General features: G+C 38.3%; 1 protein-coding gene across 6 annotated transcripts in view; it reads left to right on the top strand.

Moving 5' to 3' along the window:
- Window positions 1–22,122, top strand: part of plxnb2a.1 (plexin b2a, tandem duplicate 1) — a 232,899-nt gene that overhangs the window by 174,281 nt on the left and 36,496 nt on the right. For all 6 annotated transcript variants that reach the window (XM_041977968.1, XM_041977965.1, XM_041977966.1 and 3 more), the window contains 14 exons: window positions 939–1,265; window positions 1,377–1,515; window positions 3,319–3,464; window positions 3,567–3,746; window positions 5,720–5,854; window positions 8,428–8,528; window positions 9,060–9,186; window positions 14,878–15,043; window positions 15,492–15,603; window positions 17,083–17,194; window positions 17,340–17,441; window positions 17,523–17,618; window positions 18,878–18,965; window positions 19,112–19,275. In XM_041977968.1, the coding sequence (XP_041833902.1) occupies window positions 939–1,265; window positions 1,377–1,515; window positions 3,319–3,464; window positions 3,567–3,746; window positions 5,720–5,854; window positions 8,428–8,528; window positions 9,060–9,186; window positions 14,878–15,043; window positions 15,492–15,603; window positions 17,083–17,194; window positions 17,340–17,441; window positions 17,523–17,618; window positions 18,878–18,965; window positions 19,112–19,275 (1,995 nt within the window). The remainder of the gene's footprint in view (window positions 1–938; window positions 1,266–1,376; window positions 1,516–3,318; window positions 3,465–3,566; window positions 3,747–5,719; window positions 5,855–8,427; window positions 8,529–9,059; window positions 9,187–14,877; window positions 15,044–15,491; window positions 15,604–17,082; window positions 17,195–17,339; window positions 17,442–17,522; window positions 17,619–18,877; window positions 18,966–19,111; window positions 19,276–22,122) is intronic.

Genomic DNA, 22,122 nt, shown 5'->3' with positions numbered 1-22,122 from the left:
GTTAAAGAACTAGTTCTTGGGGATAGTTCTGAGCTGGTAAAAGCTGCTGACTCGTTTGGCAAGATTCAGTTCAACAGAACAAGACCTTTAATGTTTATTATTTTTAATGAATATTTGATGTTAGTTGTCGGGTAGTTTGGCAGATAAAGAGGACAAGAACACATGTTTGATCACAAGGCAGGTTGTGGGATTTTGGGAGGCGGAGGTACATCTGAGGATTGTTGCTAGTCATTTTTATACCAATGGAGCTATTTTAGACCACACAGCTGACTTGTACACTGCAGGACGATACTTGTGGCTTCATTTTTGCAGTAAGGTGATATTTTATCAGACAGAGTTAACATGTATGGCGCCATCCCAAACATCCTACCTAATGTGGCACATTATAGCTGCTGTAAGTGTGTATTTATTCTGCACACTTGGACATATTGATAGTGTGTATAAAACATTAAGTTCAATACACACTTTTTATTATTTATTTCTTTATTCATGTTTTTGTCAAAAAAAATTTGGGGGGATTTTTAAATAAACAAATTATTTAATTTAATAATTATTTTAATTTTTATCATTATTTTAATCTTTTTCCCTTGAGGATTTAATTCGTTCATTCATTTAAACTGAGACTAAAAGCAAGGTGCATGACTTTATGAATCAGGAATCAACCTGCATCAGCAAGTAACACAGGAAGGGACAGATATCCTTTTCTTTATTTAAGCCTTTAAATGTCAAAGTATCCAGAGTGTAAGTCCAAAACTGTTTGTATTTCAGTGGGAGATTCAGCTTATTCCCTCCTCTGCTTGGCAGCTGAATGTCTTCAAAGAGGAGTCAGTGTTTTCTGATGGGACACTTGTATTCGGAGATTATGTTCTGGAAAGGTCTGCTTGTTAGATGTTTAAAAGTTTTCCTTTGTTTTGCATCCTCATCTTCTTCTCTCTTAGGTTGGTAAAGGATACGGCAGTCACGACAGCACCAAGCTGATCTCCACCCGCATCCTCCAAGACTACAGGGACTGGGTGGTTTTTGACAGCATCATCGAGGCCTCGGCGGTCCAGGCCAACCCCTTTGTCCTGCGGTACCTGCATGACTTCCGTTTCGCCTTCAAAGACAGCGGCTTTGTGTACTTCCTGTTCTCTCGGACGCTCGGGATGCAGGACACCAAGACCTTCACCTTCATCTCCAGGATGTGCGAGGACGATCAGAGCTATTACTCGTACACCGAGCTACAGCTCAACTGTAGTGCCACCAATAAGTACAACAAAGTTCAGGTGACAGCACTTTGCTGTTATGGATGAGTTGGAGGCCGTTGTTGTACTTCAGTTAAAATCACGTTTTCTGTAAACATACAACTTACGTGTTTCGTCTCTGTCTCCTCTCAGGCTGCCTATGTAGGAACACCAGGTCTGGTTTTGGCTCAAACTATGACCAGTTCAGGCCAGTATGGAAGAGTTTCAGCCTCTGACAAAGTCTTGTTCATCACATTCACTTCTGGTGAAGACTCATCTGTTTCAGCCATGTGTAAGTCTCATTTTGCTGGTTGTATCACAACTTATCAAACGATTTCAGAAAGAAAATTCCAGACAATGAGGAGAGGAAAAAGAGCTTTCTGTAACTTGTTTCTAAGATGAAACAGGAGCTGGAAAATGTTCGGAAAAATGGACGCTTTCTCTGAAGAGTTTTATTTATTAGATAAAAATTAAAACATCTTCTTGTTGGTTTACGTCGTATATATAAAAGGGAACCATGTGCAATTTTGAACATAAAAGTTGCCATTTGAGGCATTGTACCATAGTTATTCTTAGGCTAATGTGCATCTGCAGTCCCTGTTCAGATGAAATTGATTCCCTGACATTGAAATTAACTCTTAATATGACCAACAGGTATCTAGTACTGTCTGATAAATGTGTCAAAATCTTAAAAAAAAAAAAAAAAACGTGGAAAAAAATATCTTTTTACATCTCCTTTTACTATCTTTTTTTTACTCTTTTATTCAGCTGCCAAATTTAATCCAAGTCAGATGTGCAATGACAGTTAAAAGTAAACTGAGGATGAGAGGTTTTATAGTATAATTAACACCCAATAATAATAATAATTATAATACATCTTATTAATGGAGCACTTTTCAAAATGCAGAAAATACTACTAGAAAAAACACTAAAACATTACTAATATACATAATAAACATTAGGTAATAAACTCAAATCTTATTGAAAAATGAGTTAATTAAAGCAGTGCTTAAGAGATTAGTTTTAATGAGATTTTTTAACAGTGTCGGGTCAGAGCATTCATGGATGACTTTAGCGAGTGAGTTCAGGGGTAAGGGCCAGCAGTGGAGAAAGCTTGGTACTCTAGGTTCTGAACTTGGTCATGATGGGAATGGAAAGAAGTTTAGCATCAGAGGAGCGGGGACTGATGGCGCATGGTGATGAAGGTCAGTTAGAAAGGAGGGAGCCAGATATGAGGAAGAGGATTTTTAACTGAACACAGAAACAGGAAGGTAGGGGTGTTTGTAGGAGAATGGGGTGATGTGGTCACATGAGGAGTCAATCAGGTGAGTTTTGGATGTATTGATGCTTGTCTAAGACTTTATGTGATGAGTCGTACAGGATGCTATCACAGCATTTGAGTCTGGATGTGACAGAAGCATGGATGAGGCTTCAGCTGCAGGAAAGGACAGAGGTGGATGAAGACAGGTGATGCTCTTCAGGTGGAAGGATGCTGCTCTGGTGACTGGGTTGATGTATTGCTCAAAAGGGAGGTTATTGTTGAGGATGATACTGAGGTTGCGAATGTGGGATGATAAAGACAGGGAGGAGATTTTAATACTGAGGAAGATGTTCTCTGTAGTTTTTATGATAGATTTGGATAAATGTTAATGTCACTTTGAGGTAGTTGATTAAAGACCTTCACATAGGCAGTTAAATAGATGATTTGATCTAAAATATTCACACTTTTCTACAAGGATATGAATTATCTGTCAAAACATGACAGGTTTGTAACTACACTATTTCTGTTATTGTCTAAACAGGAATTATACTACCTGTTGTGTGTGGAAACTTTCATGTAGTTGTTAAAAAGAAAGGAAAAAGGTGTAGGCGTAGATTTGAATCAGTCATTTCAGGACATAAAAGTAGCACAACAGGGAAACGGACTTCAAGGTATGTAAATTTATTAAAGAAAGATCTGCATTAGAGCATTTTAATCAATTCATAAAGAAAAGCTTTGATTCTGTAAATAATGAGACTACTTTTGTTCTGTGTGAGGTAGAACAGAAAGAAGTGTGTTGAAGTGGGTGCAGACTGTTTGTGTTGCTGTTTGTAGGTATGTACCCTCTGAAGTCCATCAACCATCGGCTTGTTGAGATAACTGGAGCCTGTTACAACCACAACGGCATGATCAACAACACGCTGGCCGTCTATTCGCCGTATTCTTCAAAGTCTGAGGAGCTTTGCAGCAGCAACAACCAGGTAAAAAGCAAAAAAAATTAAATAATCTGTATGGAAGATTAAGCTGAAAAATATCAATGTTGAGTCAATAACCTTGCTATATTTTTTATTCTGCTCCATCAGAATGACATGGCACTTAAATTCAAGTGTGGAGCAGAGTTCCTGCCCTCACCGCTGGCCAGCAAGTCTGAATTCGCCTTAAGAGCTGAGCCTTCATTGGTCCGTAAGGGTCACATGACTGCCGTAGCTGTGGCTGTGGAGATGGACCACGCAGTGGCGTTCCTGGGCACCGCTACAGGAGAGGTAACACACCTTTTTAGCACCATCCAGGCTTTTTTGTCTTTTTCTTTTTGTGTCACTCCCCTTTCTTCTTAAGCTGTAATTTGACGACTAGAAAACACACAATCAGAAAAACAAGAAGATTCATTTCCACTTATTCTTCTTAAACTTTTACAAATGTCTTAAAGTTTTGTCTCCAAAGTGAGAGCGTAGTTGAGTTGTTGTGAGGACTTTATTTTAACAAAATGAACAAAACAACCAGACTGAGTTTTATGAACCTTGGTGGATAAAGGGACAAATCACCAAATTTCACTGCTGATCAGGGTCAGTCCATTTAAAACTGGATGCTGGTTGTGTTTATAAAATTTACCCTTTCCTGTGACACTAAGGAAACTTTGGTAGTAAAGCTGTGGGAAAAATTTTCATTACTAATAAAGTTTTATTTTAAAATTATCCCCAAGTAACAACAAATAACAATACATGTTTCATGTTACTGATTATTAAAACATCAACCAAGAAAATAAAAAACAAACGTCATTGTGATCAAAATGCAACCTTAATTCTAGTATAGTGGGGAAATTCCCAAAATTCAAAAGAAATGTTTATCTGTATTTGAACCTTTATTTAAACGAAAGTAGAAAGAAATTATTTCACGTTTCTTCACCACGAATCTTGATTATATTTAGAAAATATGAACAATTCTAGAATTCAATGCAGCAACACAGTTAAAGTTTTTACAAAGTAAAATGAAAACAGAAAAATGTGTTAAACATCTAGTAAGATGGTTTTTAAAGATTCTCCAACCAGCAGATTAACTAGTGACAGGTGAGGGTGTCAGCAATGGGTATATAAGCAGCACCCGCCAAAGGATTTGTCTTTCCAAGCAAGGGTGGGTCAGACCATCACTTTGTGCCAAACTCATCAATCGGTTCGATAAATAAATCTCAATAGCTGAAAAGAATATAAAGAACTTCGGTCTTTTAGCATCTAGATAGCAGAATGTTTGATAAAGGTTCAGGAAATCTGGGGAAAACTAAGTCTGGAAAGGCCAAGGACAGAAACCACCTTTGGATAGTTGTGATCTTCCAACCTCCAAAACCCATTTTTCACTCGACACAGTCCACCACTGCTTCAAAAAATGGAACCTGAAAGTGGATTACACAAAGAGGAAGACTTTCTGTTTATGAACCCTGTGCAAAGGCACTAAAAAAGCCACGTTCTCTGGACTCAGGTGGACAGAAAGACAAAGGACAAGTGGTCAGATGGGTCCACGTTTCTGATGCTTTAGGGAGAAATTGTCATCTGCTTTTGTGTGCCAAAGACAAGAAAGATCATCCAGGCTGCTGTTGGAGAAGGCTGTGATGGTATGGGGTAGTTTTAGTCTGCATGGAGGACGTGACATGTCTGAAGGTACCATTGATGCATCAGTGAATGTAATTTTGAAAAGATGTGCTACCAGGTGAGAGGTCTGTGGTTATTTCATCAGGATGATGCCAGACCATTCTGCAGGATGTCCAACAGCAAGTGTGTTAGACTGGCCTGCCCGCTGTCCTCATCTGTCTCCCACTGAAAAACTATTAAAAAAATAGAACACAATGGAAACATGACTCCAACTATTCCTGAGCACCGCTACGTAAAATCTTTAAGTTGTTAAAATAAACTAAAAATAAAAATAATTTCTCATATTCAACAGGCTCAACAACAAATGTAAGATTAATGTTATTTTGATCATTTTTCTGGAAACAGGGTTTAATCAGCTATACATAAATGTTCAAAATATCTAAACAACGCCTCACTTCCATCATTGAAAGTATTTTAATTACACTAGATTCAGAAAATACTGTTTTGAAACCAACTTCTGTGGCTTATTGACTTTGAATTAGCTCGGTGACACACTTGGAGCAACTTTCTGAGAAGCAGAATTAATCCAATGAAGGGGAAAACTGCAGGGCGGGTGTGGATTTGAAGGCACTAATGGAGTTTTTGTGTTTCTGTAGATGCTGAAGGTACATTTGTCGGCTCATCCTGAGGTGTACTCGCGAGCGCCAGGCGAAGTCACAGGAGACACGGTCAACAAGAACCTGCTGTTTGATTCCAGCCTCCAACACCTGTACATCACCACCGAGAAAAAGGTCAAACTTATGCAGACGCCTGCTCATCAATAAGTCTTTTAACCAAATCAATTTTTCACTCCTTCATCCATCCACCACCAGTGCAGAAGGTCAGAGATGCTGCTTTGTGCTTACTTCTGCTGCTTTTCTATTTCATCCATCAGGGTGCAGACTTAATTAGTCCTTCATTTATTCTCTCTGTCTTCTATGATAATTTATTCATTCGGTCGACTAACACCAATACATCTGTCTCCATTACTACACTGAAGTCGCTCATTGATTTATTCGCTCCTTCTTCATCGGCCCACTTGTTTTCTACTCTGCCTTTTTTCATCATCTATCTTTCTTTCCCTTTGTCCTTTCATCGTTCGGTTTGCGTCCCTCGCTGCTGCCACACTAAGGTGAAATAGCTGTTATTGATCTAGAAATGAATTAATTACAAAGCACTTCAAGAGGGCACTTTGCTTTGATCATGTGGAGCGACGATGCTCGAGCTTGTTCCATCTGCTCATTTAAATTTATTAGAGCGGGCGCTTCTTGTCAGAGGAAAATTATTTCCCCAGCTGGTTGAGAGACGTTCCGCAGCGAAATGCCATCAATATAAAGTTAGCTCATTACGGGAAAATATAACATGTGCTAAAAGAAAACTGAAGGATCACAGGATGGAAGTCAAACAGGTTGACGTACCTTTTAACGCAGTGGTTTAAATGCACCGCACATGTTGGTGCAACTTGTTAAACATGATTCATTAATGAGGCAGCATGTGCACAGTGACAGCAGACTGATGACTGAACAGCTGAAACAAGCAGGTTGAGTTTTTTTCCCAGATATTCTCGTTTATAACGTTTTACTCATCAGCACGCTGCAGCTTGTGCTCCAAAATAATGACAAATATCTACTTTTCACAGTGTTCAGTCTTATCTAAGTGAAATGTGGTACAGTAAGTCATTCAAATCCACTTTATTTACACAAAACTTTAAAAACAACACAGTTGACCAAACATAAGAGCAATAAAACAACTGCACTTATATTAAAAGCAACTCAAATAAGTAATAGTAAGTAAACATAGTACATCTCAAACTGAATTAAAAGCCAAAGAGAAAAAAATGTGTTTTAAAAACAGCAAGTGACGCTGGGACGCCTCCAAGTTTCCTCTTGGTTGTTGGGATGGTTAAAAGTAACCCGCCTGCTGACCTGAGGGAAAGCAAAGGAGTGTAGGGTTGAAGGTCTGAGAGACACCACGGGGCGAGACTGGCGAGGCACTTAAAGACAAATAAAGCAACTTTAAAATCAACTCTAAAACAAACAGGGAACCGATGAGGTGGAGCCCAGAACGGAGAATTGTGCTCTTGTTTATTTTTGCCTCTTAAAAGTCGAGCAGCAGCATTTTGGACCAGCTATAGCTGATCGATGGAAGTCTGGCTGAGCCAAACACGAAGTACGTTCCAGTCATAGAAATGAGTTGATGTGAAAGAAATAAACATATAGGATCTCATGTCCTTTACAACATAATGCAACTAAAGAGAATTATTCTCTAAAACGCAAAGAAATCAACTGTTGCCAAAATGTGAACATTTAAAAAGAAATAAAGTAATAAATAAAAGTGTAAATACTCATACTGTAATGAAACATAAATCTGAAATAATCTTATTTAATTAGATTTTTAAACATATAATATTTTATATGTATTTTTTCTTCTTTTTTTCTCAATTATTTATTATTTAATTTTTTTTTTCCTCTCAATTGTTTTTCATAGTTTCTTGTCTCATTGATCAGCTGATTTGGCCATTTCCTTGTTTAGAAAAGTGAATAACAGGTGACAGTAGCTGGTTAACCCAAAGGTATCAGACGTCCCAGGGTTGGACGTGACTACAAATAAATATGTATTTTACTCATTCTCTCTTCCAAGTACCTCCACATGTTATACACCACTGGAAAGCTAAGATTAATGATATGTGAACGATCCTAAATGTAGGTTCAGTAAACATTTATTTTAAACCAGTCGCAAATGCAATTTACCTTTATAACCATACTGTACTCCAGTAACAGTCCTGTTACATCAGCATTATGACAGATATATTAATATAGTTGCAGTAAAAATTAAGAAATAATTGTGAAAATAAATTATGAAATTTAGATTCTATTAAATGTTTCATATTTACACACTTAATTCTTTGATTTATTCTCCTCTATATTTCCTGATTAATTTTTTTGCCTTTTCACAGATTTTTTTATATTTTGTGGCACTCCTGAGAATGATTGCATTTTTATTTTAATTCATATTTGTCCAGCAGAAGTTGGAAGAGCTAATTGCTAATTTGGCAAACGATAATTCTGAACTAGAGGTTTGATAAGTACATTTGAAGACTCTTTTTGGATCCTTATTCTCTTATCTATATTCTGAACAAATTTATGATGGCTGTAAATATAATCAGGAGACAAATCTGGCTTGAAAAGAGTTTTAGGTGTATTCTGAGCTTATTTCAAAAATTGCCTTTTATTATTATTATTGCTAAGTTGCTGTTTAATGTCATAGCCAAAAAAGTTGTGCAGAATACCAGAGCCCTTTGAATAAAGGCCTGTCGTGTATCCAGATCACCAAGGTTCCAGTCCATGCCTGCCACCTGAAGACAGACTGCCACTCCTGCGTCTCTATGAGGGATCCGTACTGTGGCTGGTGTGTCCTGGAGGGAAAGTGAGTCACTAACACTGACAGTTAGCAAGCTAAATAAGAATTGGTTTTTTTTTTCTTCTTTTTTTTTTTTACCTCCACTCCTTGTTTAATTTAATGAATTCAGTCATGGGAACAAATGATAGACAGAGGGAAACAACCTACAAAGAGTCATTGGGACTGACTGCTTGGCTGGGCCTGTCTGTTTTTTAACAAGGTTAGCAGTTAGCTCCCCACCCAAAGTGGTTAGCTTAAATGAAAGTTTATGGTCAGATTTGGCCCTTTTCAGTAGATAAGCTGCTAAAAGAGTAAAGGAATGTGGAATTCTATAGTAATCTGCACTAATGAAGTATTTATGTTAGATCTCTCCCTGTCATCTCCATCGTCTCATCCAGGACCATTTAAATGACAAAACTAACACTCACCATGGCATTACCAGTTTTTAAATAAAACTTGTGCAAACTCCTTATTTCACTTTTCAGTCTATTTAAGTGCTTAGTTGGAGGTTGAATCATTAGCAGAGTTTGACATTTACACCATTTCCTCGACTAACAGGTGCACCAGAAAGCAGGACTGCAGCAGGCCGAAAGAAGAAAACACCTGGCTGTGGTCACCAGACCAGCAGTGTGTTAGGATCGAGAGCTTCAGCCCACCGAACCTTAGCTGCAAGAAGACACAGCAGGTGAGCCAAGTTCACAGTGATAGATGTGAATGCTTTACTTCACTTCACTCTGTAATCTGTGGGGGGGCGGGGGCTTGCAGATATAGGTGGATGGAGGGGAGACTATTAGGTTGGGATGGTGCAGAGGAGGCTGTAAATGAGGAGTTACTGGTGGGAGGAGAAGGGACGGTGGGGGTGGGTGTACAAGGGTGTGTGGGTATATGTGGGTGGCTGGCTGGAGGGAGGGTGTATGGGTGTGGGTGAGGGTACGAGAGGAGGGAGCAGTGAATGATGGTGCCGTGGTTTACGGAGTCTGCAGCTGGAACATGGGTGACTGTTGGCCCACACCGTGTGGTCATCTGCGGGAGCCTGATCTTCCTGGGCGTTGTGCCTTGAGGGGGGCGGCTCTTGAGCCCTGTGCTCTGCCCGCCCTGGATGGTTGGTGCCCGGCGGGGTTGGTGGATGCTGATCTTGCCCCCACCAGGTCTTGTGCCCAGCAACTGCAGGGGGCTCTGGCTAAGTGGATCCAGGGTCATCTTGGTGGTGGGGTGGCTGGGATTCGTACTCCGGTATTGCTGCTGACCACTCCGGTCTTCCTCTAGCCTTCGTGGAGGTGTGGTTGCATTAGCATGATCACACTCATCTTGGAGTCTTCATACTCTGCGTGCTGACGTTCACTGCATTGTCCTGTTGTTTTATACACTAAGAGCTACTTTTGTTTAGGTGGGTTGTGTGTGCGTTTCTGGTACTTTGGTTGTTGTTGTGATACATGTTGTTGCTATCGCTTTAATTTTTTCTGAACTCTTGATGATTGTCAGCTTAGTTTACCTTTAAAAGCTGAAGGAAATTCTCCGTTGTGTTTCTGTACAGATGTAGCAGTTGGTTGGTGTTTGTTTAGATTGGAGGGTCATTGCCTTCTATCTGTTGTATCTCTGTCACTTCTTTCTTTTTCCTTTTTTTCTGTAACTTTAAAATAAGAATCTAAATTGAAGAAGGAGCCGTATACCCCATAAAGGTATGGGAGACTGATGCCCTGTTATTGATGAGTCCTAAACTCACATTTAGCTAACTTAAGCTAACATTTAAAGTGAATGCTAACTGTAAACAGGACCATCTGCTAACATTAACATGAATTGTGTTACTTTTAGTCCATATTTAAAAAAGAATACTACACCTTTCACAGTTTTTAACATGACCTGTCACCAGTGTTATAATTTAGTTAGCTAACACTCATGTAGCGTTATGCTAGCTGTTTGCTTTTGAGGTAAAGCTCAGCTACAGATGAAGGTAGTTAGCTTCTTAGCCTGCAATGCTAATGTTAATGCTCAGCTACAAACATGGGTGGTTTAATGGTATGTCAGAAAGGCTAAAGTTAAAAGTTTACATTACTTTGGTCAATTTTACACTTTGGTTCATATTTTAGATTTTTGAGATGACAGGGCAAGTCAACATGTAGAGGTTTTGTTTAAAAAGGAGAGTCCATTTTAAGTTAAAATAGATTACATGTGATCAAATAAAAATTATTAGTACTTTATCTAAAAGAAAACAAAACCCTACGAAAATGGTTTCTAACTAAATAAATTTTATTATTAATATGTTGTGGCAAATAGAGTTTACTGAGCTCCTGCAGAGGATATCATGCTGTATTGCTGTCTGAGCCTGACAGCCCGGCCCTCTGAATTAATGAAGAATTGATCAAAAAGCTGATGTGACAGAAAGAAATACCGCCCTTCAAGATGTAACAGCAGCAGACATCCCCTCACATCATGCCTGTCTACTCAAGACTTTACTGCTCTTACACTTTACTCAGATTTGATCCTGTCAGCTACTCACAAAAAAAAGATCATTCTCTTTCATTATGTATGAGACATTATGTATGTTTCATGCTTCAGGATTTCAGCAGTCAAAGGTTTGATTGCATTTTTTTTTAAGTGAAGCTGACAAGTATGAAGAAGTACATTCTATATGTAAATTACATTTGTTGAAAGACTTTTTCATATTCATTCTCATCAGCTGTGATCAGGCAACAAAACAACATAATGGATATGTGATAATGCAATCAGGTCAGGTTTAAAGAAACACCTAGTAAATTGAAGTAGGTGTCTTGAATACTTGTGAAGTGCAGTTACAAAGACAAACTTTGCATGCAGTTTTAGTTTTGATTACCATTGTGAGAGTTTGATGATTTAAAACAAAAGGCTGGCGTTTTGCATAGTTTTCCTTTTTACTGTGCGTAATGCAAAAGACCTCGGAGCACTTTCTGTATTTTTTTTTTTTCACTGCTCTGTAAATTTATCGGTTTTCTTTCAGTGCATTGTTCTGTTTATAGCAATCCTTCACTGTTTTGGTTTACTTTGACTGTTAGAGAAAGTGAAATATTTAGCAGCTAAACAGTCAGATATTCCCTCAGTGCAGAGCAAAGATAGAGAAGAATGTCTGTCAGCGTCTGTCACTTAGCAGAGTATATGCCGTAAACAGCCAAAATCAATAATGTTGCTTGTAAATAAACAACTTGCTTACGCTGCGCCCTAGTGGCCAAGAAGTTAGGGAAGGTTGAGTAGTATCTCTTCATAAGAAAATGATTAAAGTTTTTTCTGCTCTGGATGCTGAAATTAAACGATGCACAAATTGGTCATTTTTCTTTTAAAACAGTTTTTTAATACAACTGAGACCAAGTTTCATCAATGTTATTTTTCATCAATGATGATAAATGAGAGCTGTGCAGCAACTCACAGCCCTACAGAATTAGTTTATATTCATTTATTTTGCCTCATTAAATACGTTTGGTTTGGAAAAAATATTGCTGCCTTCAAAACGGGTTGTCTTTATACACAAACAAGTTAAAGGGAGGAGGTTGGCTGGGTGCAGAAACATATTTTAAGCTAAGTTAAAGACAATATTCATCCTTCACAACAATCTTGAAGGCTGTTCTAATTTTTGTAATATCTGGCTGAGAGTCACCTCTGCAGCTCTGCCAATAACTGAATTAGCTGCTTCCTATGGTTCATATGCTGGTATCTGTTAAAGTTACAAGTACAATCAGTAATTCTCCCTTAGCTTTAGATTTTAATTTGTATGCCATTACCTGTGAATCCTCTGAGATGGTGTTGTGTTCTGCAGTGGAGTAGACCAGTTAAGGTTTCTCTGAGCAGAAACCTACATTTGCAGCATCTTAATGAGGCTATTTGGAACTCACCAACCCTATTTTCTAATCTCATAAGACAAGTAGATTTTGTCTTAAGAAGAGGAAAAAAAGTTTCTGTCCTGTGAATTTACATACTTGAAGAGAAGAGAGTCTCAGGTGATTTTGTTCAAGAGCCCCTCTTGTTCGAGACTTAGCAAATAAAAAAAGTTAGAAATGAAAACTTCAGCAGCAAAATTTAAATAGTTGAGGTCAGCAAAGAATAATGAGGAGCTCAACAGCACAGTTGAATAGTAATTATTGATGCACCAAACACACAGTTGCTTTCATGTGTACACACACGCGGTCAGACAAATGTTTTTCAAGGTCAGCTGTTTTTATATTCTGCTTTAGACACAGAGAACTTTTTTTTATTTTGAAAGAGAAGTGCGTTTAAATCCCCATGAAAATAAATTCAAGGTTCATGTTGTATCTGTTTCTACAGCACATCACCTGTATGTCAAAATCTAATCCAACAAATAAAAAAAGGCTTACGGATCTTCTTAAATGTGCAGCATGTAACAAAATCAACAGTCAATAACAGAGAAATTTAATATATCATTAAAAACAGTTTCTATTAGGTATCTAGTCCCTTTATTAGAATAACTGTTATGATTTTATTCTCTTAGAATGAACCTTTTAGAGCTGCTTGCTGTGGGTCTCCATGCATGACTGCTGCCATATTGTGCCTCATTAGGAAACTTTGAGCCATACCAGCTTAGTTTCAGTAGGTGCTACAGCATCGTTTGGGATAAGGTACCAAAAGTAGTGCAGTCATTGCTGCACCTGAGGCCACTGGATCCACTCGCAGATGAAAACATGCTCAAGTCTGGAAGAATTTTGGCCACCATCCATTCACAACTGTGCTTGGTATTTCAAGTAATTTCTATGCCCTGCTTTACCACTAGATGCCAGTAATTCATACACACTGTATCTTTAATGGTGGTGTAGACCAGTGGTTTCTAACTGTTTACCTTGAGGACACCCTTCATCCAAATATTAAAAAGCCATGGACCCCTGCCCTAACCCTATTTGATGAACTCCTTCAGGGGCTTCCAGACCCCAGGTTGGGAACGTTTCATTACATTACAGTCATTTAGCTGACGCTTTTATCCAAAGCGACTTACAATGGTTAGGCAGCAGCATTAAGCATCTTGCCTAAAGACCCAGCTGGAAGGTGTTAATATTCGTCCCCTGTGGGATTTGAACCCAGGTCTCTCACATGGGAGACTGATGCTCATCAAGTTCTTTTAAAAACTACCTGAATAATTTCTCCTCCAGTGATCTGTGCTCATTTTAAGTTTCAACTTCATGCTCCAAAGCATATTTGTGCTGTAAACAGTCGTGTTTTTGTTTTATAGAATGTAACCTTTTTAACTATTTGTACCAAGTAGAAGATTGTCAATGTTATTCATTCTAATTAATACATTTATTTCTTATATATATTATGCCAGGACTGTGTGACAGTGGGTACATGTACAGTATTAATATTGTAGGATTAACCCTGTAAGGACCTTCGTCTGAGTAGTGCCATATAAACAGTATTTTATGATTCCCTTCATTTGAACAAGGTCACATTTATCATTACATCCTACTAGAGTTTTTACAAAACACACAGTTGCTTTATAATGCATAACCTAGTGCTGTGTTCAGTGTGCCTCTGGTGTGGGAGGTTGGAATTGCATCATTATTTAATAAGTGTAAAAAACATGCCAAAATCCTTATTAGCAGGTTTTATTTTGGTTGGCTGAAGACAGAGAACAAAACTTAAATCCCCCAAAGGTTCTTAGTCTAATGTTTTATTAAATAAAGAATAAGAAGGAGTTATTCTTTGAGGCTTACACGGTGAGTTAATATTCTAGGGAATAATGTGAAAACTAGATGCTCCGACAGAGTTGGGACAGAACCAGATGGCTGCTGGGAAAAATATTTTTTGGAGTAAAACTCCATATTTTGAAGAATATGGATATAACTATGCCTTTGAATGAACACAGACATTACAGTGATGTAAAAGGACATAATATGGGAGTGAATGATTACATGTTAATGATCGTAGTCCAGTAAACGGGAAAATTAATGTCATATACTGAGTGTAGGTGACTTAAAATGAAGCTGAATATTTCTGTGCGTGTAAATGGTGAAAATGAAAAAAACAATAATGCCTAAAGAGGAATTAATAACAAAAAACTTAGGAATTATGACATTATTATTTACATAAAACTATAATAACAAATATAGGTAAAACTATACAATAATACAAAAATGAAATAGTTATTATACACACATTAAACAACAACAGAGTGTGGAACACAACAAAGGGTGGCATTAGTTGTGTGTATTTGTCACATCCAGTTTGACTTTTATTCAGAAATGGAAAACAACCTCCGTCAGTCACTGAGAACAGAAAGCAAATTCTTCTCTAACTATAATTTTCTGCTCTCTCTTTTGTGCTGCTGCTGCCTTTTCTCTCCATCTCTGTTCTCCTGCTTCAAACATCCTTTAATGTCCCTCTTTGTGTTTTCCGTCTCCAGGTTCAGATCAGCGTACCCAGCCTCCCCAGGCTGATGGAGCACGATAAGCTGCTGTGTGTTTTCGGCTCCTTTGTTACTGACGCCGTGATAATCAGCACCACTACGGTGCAGGTGACCTGCTCATTGCCTGACCCCACGGAAATCCCACCCACTCCTGACCAGCAGGGTAGGTGGATAAAAGAGTTCCTTAATGCACGATCTGTTTTTTCCCTGAGTTTTGTTTTGAAGGCAACATTCTCACTTTTACTCACATCATTTTAAAATGTGGTCAGTCTTTTACTTTATAGTAATTTATTGCAACTGTTGGGTCTAATAAAATCAAAATTCTGGTTTCTAGTTTTTTTCACATAGCCTTTTTCCAGCTGCAGCCAGTCACAGTTTAAGTTCTATGTTTACATTTTCTTTAAGAATTGGCATGTCCCAAATAATTAAGAAATTTTTTTAGGCCTTACTTTGGCTCAGTGATATGGATGAGTTGGTTTACTTCAGATTCCTCTTTTCATGAAGCCAAATGTTTTCTTTTCTCTTCAAAGTTTTGCAGCTGTTTTTGATCCAATTTAGCAAAGTTTTAGTGACTTTTTAAAAAATAATGTCTGTGTTTTTTTTTTGTTTAGATTATGTGTCCGTCCCAGTCACAATTCAGGTGAACAGAACGATCCAGGTGACGTCAGGAGAGTATCACTTCTACAACTGTGCTGCTACAATCAGGAAGAACCAAAACACACCGTAAGATAGATAACACACACATTTCATGTAATTAGATATAGTTACACACAAAAAAGAAAGTACACACTCTTTAAATTGTGCTTTATGTCTCATGACATAGGGGGGAAAAAAGAAAAGATTTGGTCCTTTCCAAGTCTTAGAATTCAGTAAATGTCAATTCAGATAGACAACGTCACATATTACAGTTGTTCTAATAAAATTAAGCTAAAAATGCAGAAAAAGCGAGATAAAAACTAATTCAATTCTTATTGCTTCCATTGGAATAAAGAAGGTTAATTAGCAGCCAGGTGATTCTAATCAAATGCTCTTTATGTATTTGATCAGTGTGAAGTGAAGTGAAGATGTAAGTTCACAGCACAGCATATCAGCAGAAACATCTTAAAGGTCCCATATTATGCAAAATTCACTTTCTAAAGGTTTTTTAACAGTCATGTGTGTCCTACTAGCCTGTGCATGAGGCCCAAATATAAGAAAACTCTGTCTTCTCCTTCGCTTGCACATTTTAGCAAACCCTCAAATGGGTGAGTCTGAGATCTTTCCCTTTGTGACCTCACAAAGGGAAATAACCACTACCCCTGTTAGTGGATCCTGCTATTGACCCCCCCCCCCCAAAAAACTAGCTAATCCTGCCCTATAAAATCACAGAGTGGGCACCAGCGAAAGCCAGACCCTCTCCCACAGAGGGGGGCGTGGACAGGCACCACTTATGAACATTTAAAGTTTCAAACACAGAAACGGCTCGTTGTCATTACAGCTCGCTAGCCATTTTTGGAATGGCTGAAATGAAGGACCAAGGCTGAATTTGGGGTAATACACTTTGAAAACAATGTTGTTAGACCTCTGACACTCATATGAAATTGTTGAAAAATGTATAATATTGGACTTTTAAACCAACTGTCAAGCACGGTGGTGGAAGGTTGATGATCTGGGCTTGTTCTGGACACCTTTGAGTGGACCATGAACTCCTCTGGATAATATTCTAGAATTAAATGTGAGACACAATTTGTGTTTGAGGAGTTCTTCTTTGGTTTACTTTTTTAAATAAATAATGATAGTGTAATACGTGTTTGTTGTTGTTCATCTTATTTGTATTACCCTCATCTTTGACTTAAGGACCAAATCACTTTTTATTATAGTGTAGAAAGAAAATGGGAAAAAGGAGTGCTTCTTTTTTTGGTTGAGTGAAAAAGAACAAAATCTTCAAGGTGCTCTTTTGTACCGGGGTCTGATGTGGCAAAAAAAGAAAAAGGTGACCAAGGCACTCTTGAAGTAAAAAATTAAAAAGCCTTTATTAAAATTGGCTAATACATGGAAAAGTTTAAAAATGCACCTACTCATTGCGGCACACTGCCTTCATCAGGGTGACAAATGACTTTTTCCATGTATTATTAAGGCTTTTTCATTTTTGACCTCAGAGTGCCTTGGTCACCTTTTTCTTTTTTTACTTTTTGTTATGTCCTGATAACCATCTGTTTTCAGGTGTATAGCGTGTGTGACCAGTCAGTGGGGCTGTCAGTGGAACGCCCAGGATCACATCTGCAGTGACAGCGATGATGCTGTGGGTGGAGAACATATCGTCAAACCACAACAGGTGAGCGTGTTTGTTAGGAGATTTTATGCCTGTATGTGGTAAGAGATCCATGATGTTAATAAGATGTAAACACAGTACAAGACCAGGGAGAGGGTCATATCTAAACAGTTGTTAAAATCATAATCATCTCGACTCCGTCTTGAAGCCGGACAGTTGTCCTCAGTTCGAGTCTCCAGAGCCGCTGCTGATCCCCGTCGGCTACAAGATTCCCATCAGCTTCCAGGGTAGAAACCTTGGCATCTATCAGGTAAGAGTCGGACTTGCTCATTAACATTTGAACTACACAACAATCTCATGGTGTCGATGGTTTTCCTCTCTGTGTCTCCAGGACCGAAGCTTTTCCATCGGGACTGAGCTGATGAAGCTCACAGAAGAGGATGTCGCACAAGATCAGATCTCCAGTTTCAAATTCAGAGGTTATGAGGTCCGTCATGGAAAAATTACCATCCAATTGTGCACACATGTACACAAATTCATTCATAAATACAGATATCTTCCTACTCATGTAAAAACAGGGTCAGTTTAGTATAATTTTCCCATCAGGTGTCGCACATTTAAGAGGACAGAGATGTGACATAAACAGAAACTATTTAGTATATTTGGATTCTCCAATGTAGACATCCCCCATCACCAGGGGATCTCAGGGTACACCCACCCAGGCTCACATGGAGTTGTACATACTTACATATTCAGGGACCATTCCCAGATTTTCCTTTAAAAGTATTAACTGGAATCTTAAAGCACACAGGTAAGCGGTGAAGTGAAGCTGAAATTGGGGTTTGTTATCTGCTGGTGCAGTTGGTGGGAGGTCTGGCTGCTGCTTTCGGAGTCCAGTGGTGTCTGGAAAAGTTGTGTGTACGAAGTGAACTGCAGTAGTCAAGTGTGATAAATGCACGACAGAAACAGCCTTGTCTCTGAGATTCTTTTCCAAGCCAAGCAAAGCAAAAGCAAGTGTTCTAATGTGATCGAACTTAGTTCTAATCATATCTAGAAAACTGGGTTCCTTTACTCACAAGTATTTTGTGCTATAATGAGACCATAATTCTAATATTTGACTTGATGTGATTGTTATCCAGTAGTTCAGATTTACCTCTTATAGAAATGAGATGTGCTCACTTTCTCTGTTGATGCCAGCTTTGCTCGACACATCCACTTGGAAAAAAAAGAACATATAAATGTGTTTTATCCACTGAATGATCAGTAAGTTAATAAACGAAGAACAGGTATTACTAATAAAAGGACAGCCCAAATTTTGCCGGAAAGCTTCATTTCTGGGTCACTGGGTAGTTCAGCTGATTTAACTGGTACCTTATGTGCAGAGGCTAAAGATCCTTGAAACAGCTGGCCCAGATTTGAGTCCCGGCTTATCCCCCTCTCGCTTTCAGATCCATTTCCTGTCAAACAACTTTCAATTAAAGGCCAACATGTTAGGGATAGAGCCCTAAAATCCAACTTCACATTTCCCTATAACCGTTAAACAACTTCTAACAGATGTAACTTGCTTCCATGCACGTAAATGAATTTGCTTTCCTCTGACTTTAACTGATGCATTCAGGAGCTTTTAATTCATGTCTGAAGAGACATCAGTAGATAAAGAAATAAGTGGTGGCTCCAGTCCACTTGACTTCCTCGTTTAATCTCCTCTGAAGAGTTGGAAACATGATTGTGTGTTTGTGTTTGCAGTTTGCCTATGAGAAGCAGAAGGAAGTGAACATATCTTTCCATATCAAAGAGAGAGGCACTGAGAAGAAGATTGACAGCACTCTGACAGGTTGGTGTGTCACATTTCACAGTCTGACTCACATAGAAATACCAAGTTAACACTGCTTTAGTTTCTCAGTTCCCCTTCACTTCTAGCTGCATGATGATAATTAGCTCTAACCTCTCCTCCTTTTCTTTTCCCACCATCCCTGACAGTTGTGCTGTATAACTGCTCAGTGGGAAGAGAAGACTGCAGCTTGTGTAAACATGCTGATGCCAAGTACCAATGTGTTTGGTGCCAAGCCTCAAAGACTTGTGTTTACAGCGAGCTCTGCCCAACACCGGAGCCGGCGCAGTGTCCCAACCCCCAAATCTCTGATGTGAGTCTTAAAACTGATGCCACACTCCTCATGTGTCAATATCAAATGTTCTAGGTTTTTTATGTGTTGTGGAACCAGCTGGATGTCTGAGATGAAATTACAAAGAATGAAATGTTCCTGACAGTAATCTTTACATAAAACCATTAAAAAAGCAGCTTATAGACAGCCAATCAGCCATAACATCATAACCAGGTCTTTCTTTTTTGCCTCTGAAATCGCTCAGATCTATCAGGATGTGGACGGAGAACATCTTCAGGGTATCATGGAGCGTCTGGTACCAGGACTTTATAGATTCGATAGATCCTCTGAACCCCATGGGTTGGGAGTGAGATCTCCTCAGATTAGTTACCAGAAACCATGGAGTTCTTTAAGTTTTCAGGGTCCATTACAGTGCTGGAGGGAGTTAAAAAAGGCATTTAGGATGACATGTTATACTTCTGTTACATGGTACATTATAGCTTTTTTTGTTGTTTTTTTTTGGGGGGGGGTTAAATCATAGTTATCAGATTTCTGAACATATATCAGATATTACTGTTTATTTCTGGTCTTTAGGGTGGGGGCAGCACCCTGCAGGTTTTAGATGTTTCTCTGCTTCAGCTGCTTAGATCAATGAGTTATTAACATCTTTGTGCAGCGCTTCAGGAAAAGCTGTTGAGGAAATTAATTTCATGTGGATTGGATGTGATGGAGCAGGGAAACGTCTTAAACCAGCAGGGCAATACATGAGCATGTTTATGAATCATGAGTAAAAATTTACAGATCGATCTTTTTCTTTTTGTTGATAGTTACGTTCTGTTGTTAAACATCCAGCTCTGTACTCTTCATTTATAAATATTTTGGGATAAAATCTGCTAAATCAAAGTATTGTAATAAGCTGATCACAGCTGATCCCGCCCACATTGAGGGATTACTGTCCAAAGTGGAAAATAATTTCCAGCCAAATTAACCCCTTGACCCCAAATGTGCTACAAACCGCTTTTTAAAAAAAAAATCTTATATTTATTACAATTTTATTTATTTATTAATTTATTTTGATTACTATTTATGTATTTGTTTTTATATTTATTTGTATTAATTTATTTAATTGTATTTTTTGGCAAATCTTTTTGCCCCAGATTTTTTTACTGCATTTCTTTTGCTTTTATATAATTCATAAAAGTGTAATACTGTAATAGAAAAACGCTATTAGGTCTCGAAATTAACACTGTTGGTGGTTTCCACGTCCTGATTTTGGGAGGATTTGGGAGGCAGTCACATCTCAACTGTGGAATATACTTAGTCAAGGATTTAGTTAGTAAGGGCCTTTTTGTCACATTTCTTGTTTTATTTATTTTTTATTTTTTTATTTTAATATACCATAAAGCATTTTGTTGTTTTTAACCTCAGAAAGGGTCTATATAGCTGAAGTTTACTCACTGTCTGCAGACATGTTAAAATATGTGGTGTCAAATTAGCATCCATATGGATGCAGGTCTTCCAAGAAGAACATGATCATCTGTGTTACTCACCCTAACCTGTCAGTGGTTTGAATGTGGTGGCTGATTGGTGGAAAGTCAGATCTGTTTACAAGAGGTTGCTAAAGACTCATGACTGTAATACTCTGATAAAATGTGCTGCATTTCAAGCCGTCCACCTGTGATTGGATCAGACAGGATACGTGTTAGCATCAGGTGTTAAAAGCCCATTTGTTCCCACGATGTGCTTGATGCACCTGCAAAACTTCACAGCTATGTTGTTCTAAATGGAGTTAAAAGGTTGGTGCAGTCTCAAGACCTGCTGTTGTTGTGGTTGCTGAAACAGAAAAATCCAATCCATTATCCTTCTCCATGGTAATTGGAGCATCTCCCTTGGTTTTTCACTAACTGAAAGGTCCAATTTTAAGGATGTCCGTTCACTGCATTAAGCACAAACTGTAAAAATTGAGAAAAATACGTATTATAACCTTTGCACCTCTTTTGGAATAAGCTGTGTTATATAAAAGAACTCATTCTGTTCTGTTTAAAACTTTGATTATGGCTGATAGTGGCTCCACAGAGCAAAACACTGAGGCTGTCATCTTGTTTTGTCATTTCAGTCAGATACAGGAGAAACTCTGAGTCACTCTGTTGTGTTTTCTCAGCTTATAGTCACACAAGGCAGCCTCTCAACATAAATCACAACACTTCATCTAAAACATGTCTAAAGCACCACTCATGCAGTGGCTTTTAACGGTTTAGCTGAAGGAGAGCTGCCACTCACAGCGCGCTGCAGTTACAGGGAAAAGATAAACATAGAAGGCAATGACATGGATGACTGAGGGCGAGAATCGTCTGAAACCTATAGCAGTATGAATCACAAAAGCAAAATGACAAGAATCCAACAGGCAGAATGAGCCACATTAAATTATAGTAAGTTGATTGGATTTGTTTTCATAACAGCAGTTAAGTCCAGCTTTTTCTGGGGCGTGATTATCAATCATTGTCTTCAGAGGTAAAGTCCACACGTTTCTACTATAATTAATGTGGAAATTAGTAATGCAAGGGCACTGAATCCCTGCTTTACACCATCAGTCCTCAGAGGATAAATGTTAATTAGCTGCATCATTTGCTGTATTAGAACAAACCTTTTATTCTCATAAATAAATAAATAAAAATGCTTAACACATAACATAATTCATTGCTTAACTAAAGAAGAGACTTTAAGGTTGGTTATTTTTTTTTTCTGCCTATTAAAGGCTATTCAGCTCCTCTCTGCAGCGCCCTCTAGTGTGTGGAAGCCTGTACCAGCAGTTCGTTTTGTTTTTTCCTTAAACTGAAACTAATTATTTTATTTACCATATCTTATTTATCAAAATTTGCATCTTAAAAG

Source organism: Melanotaenia boesemani, chromosome 23, assembly GCF_017639745.1.
Source record: "Melanotaenia boesemani isolate fMelBoe1 chromosome 23, fMelBoe1.pri, whole genome shotgun sequence".
NCBI lineage: Eukaryota > Metazoa > Chordata > Actinopteri > Atheriniformes > Melanotaeniidae > Melanotaenia > Melanotaenia boesemani.
Note: the sequence above shows the minus strand (reverse complement) of the source record. Positions and strands in the feature narration are given on the sequence as shown.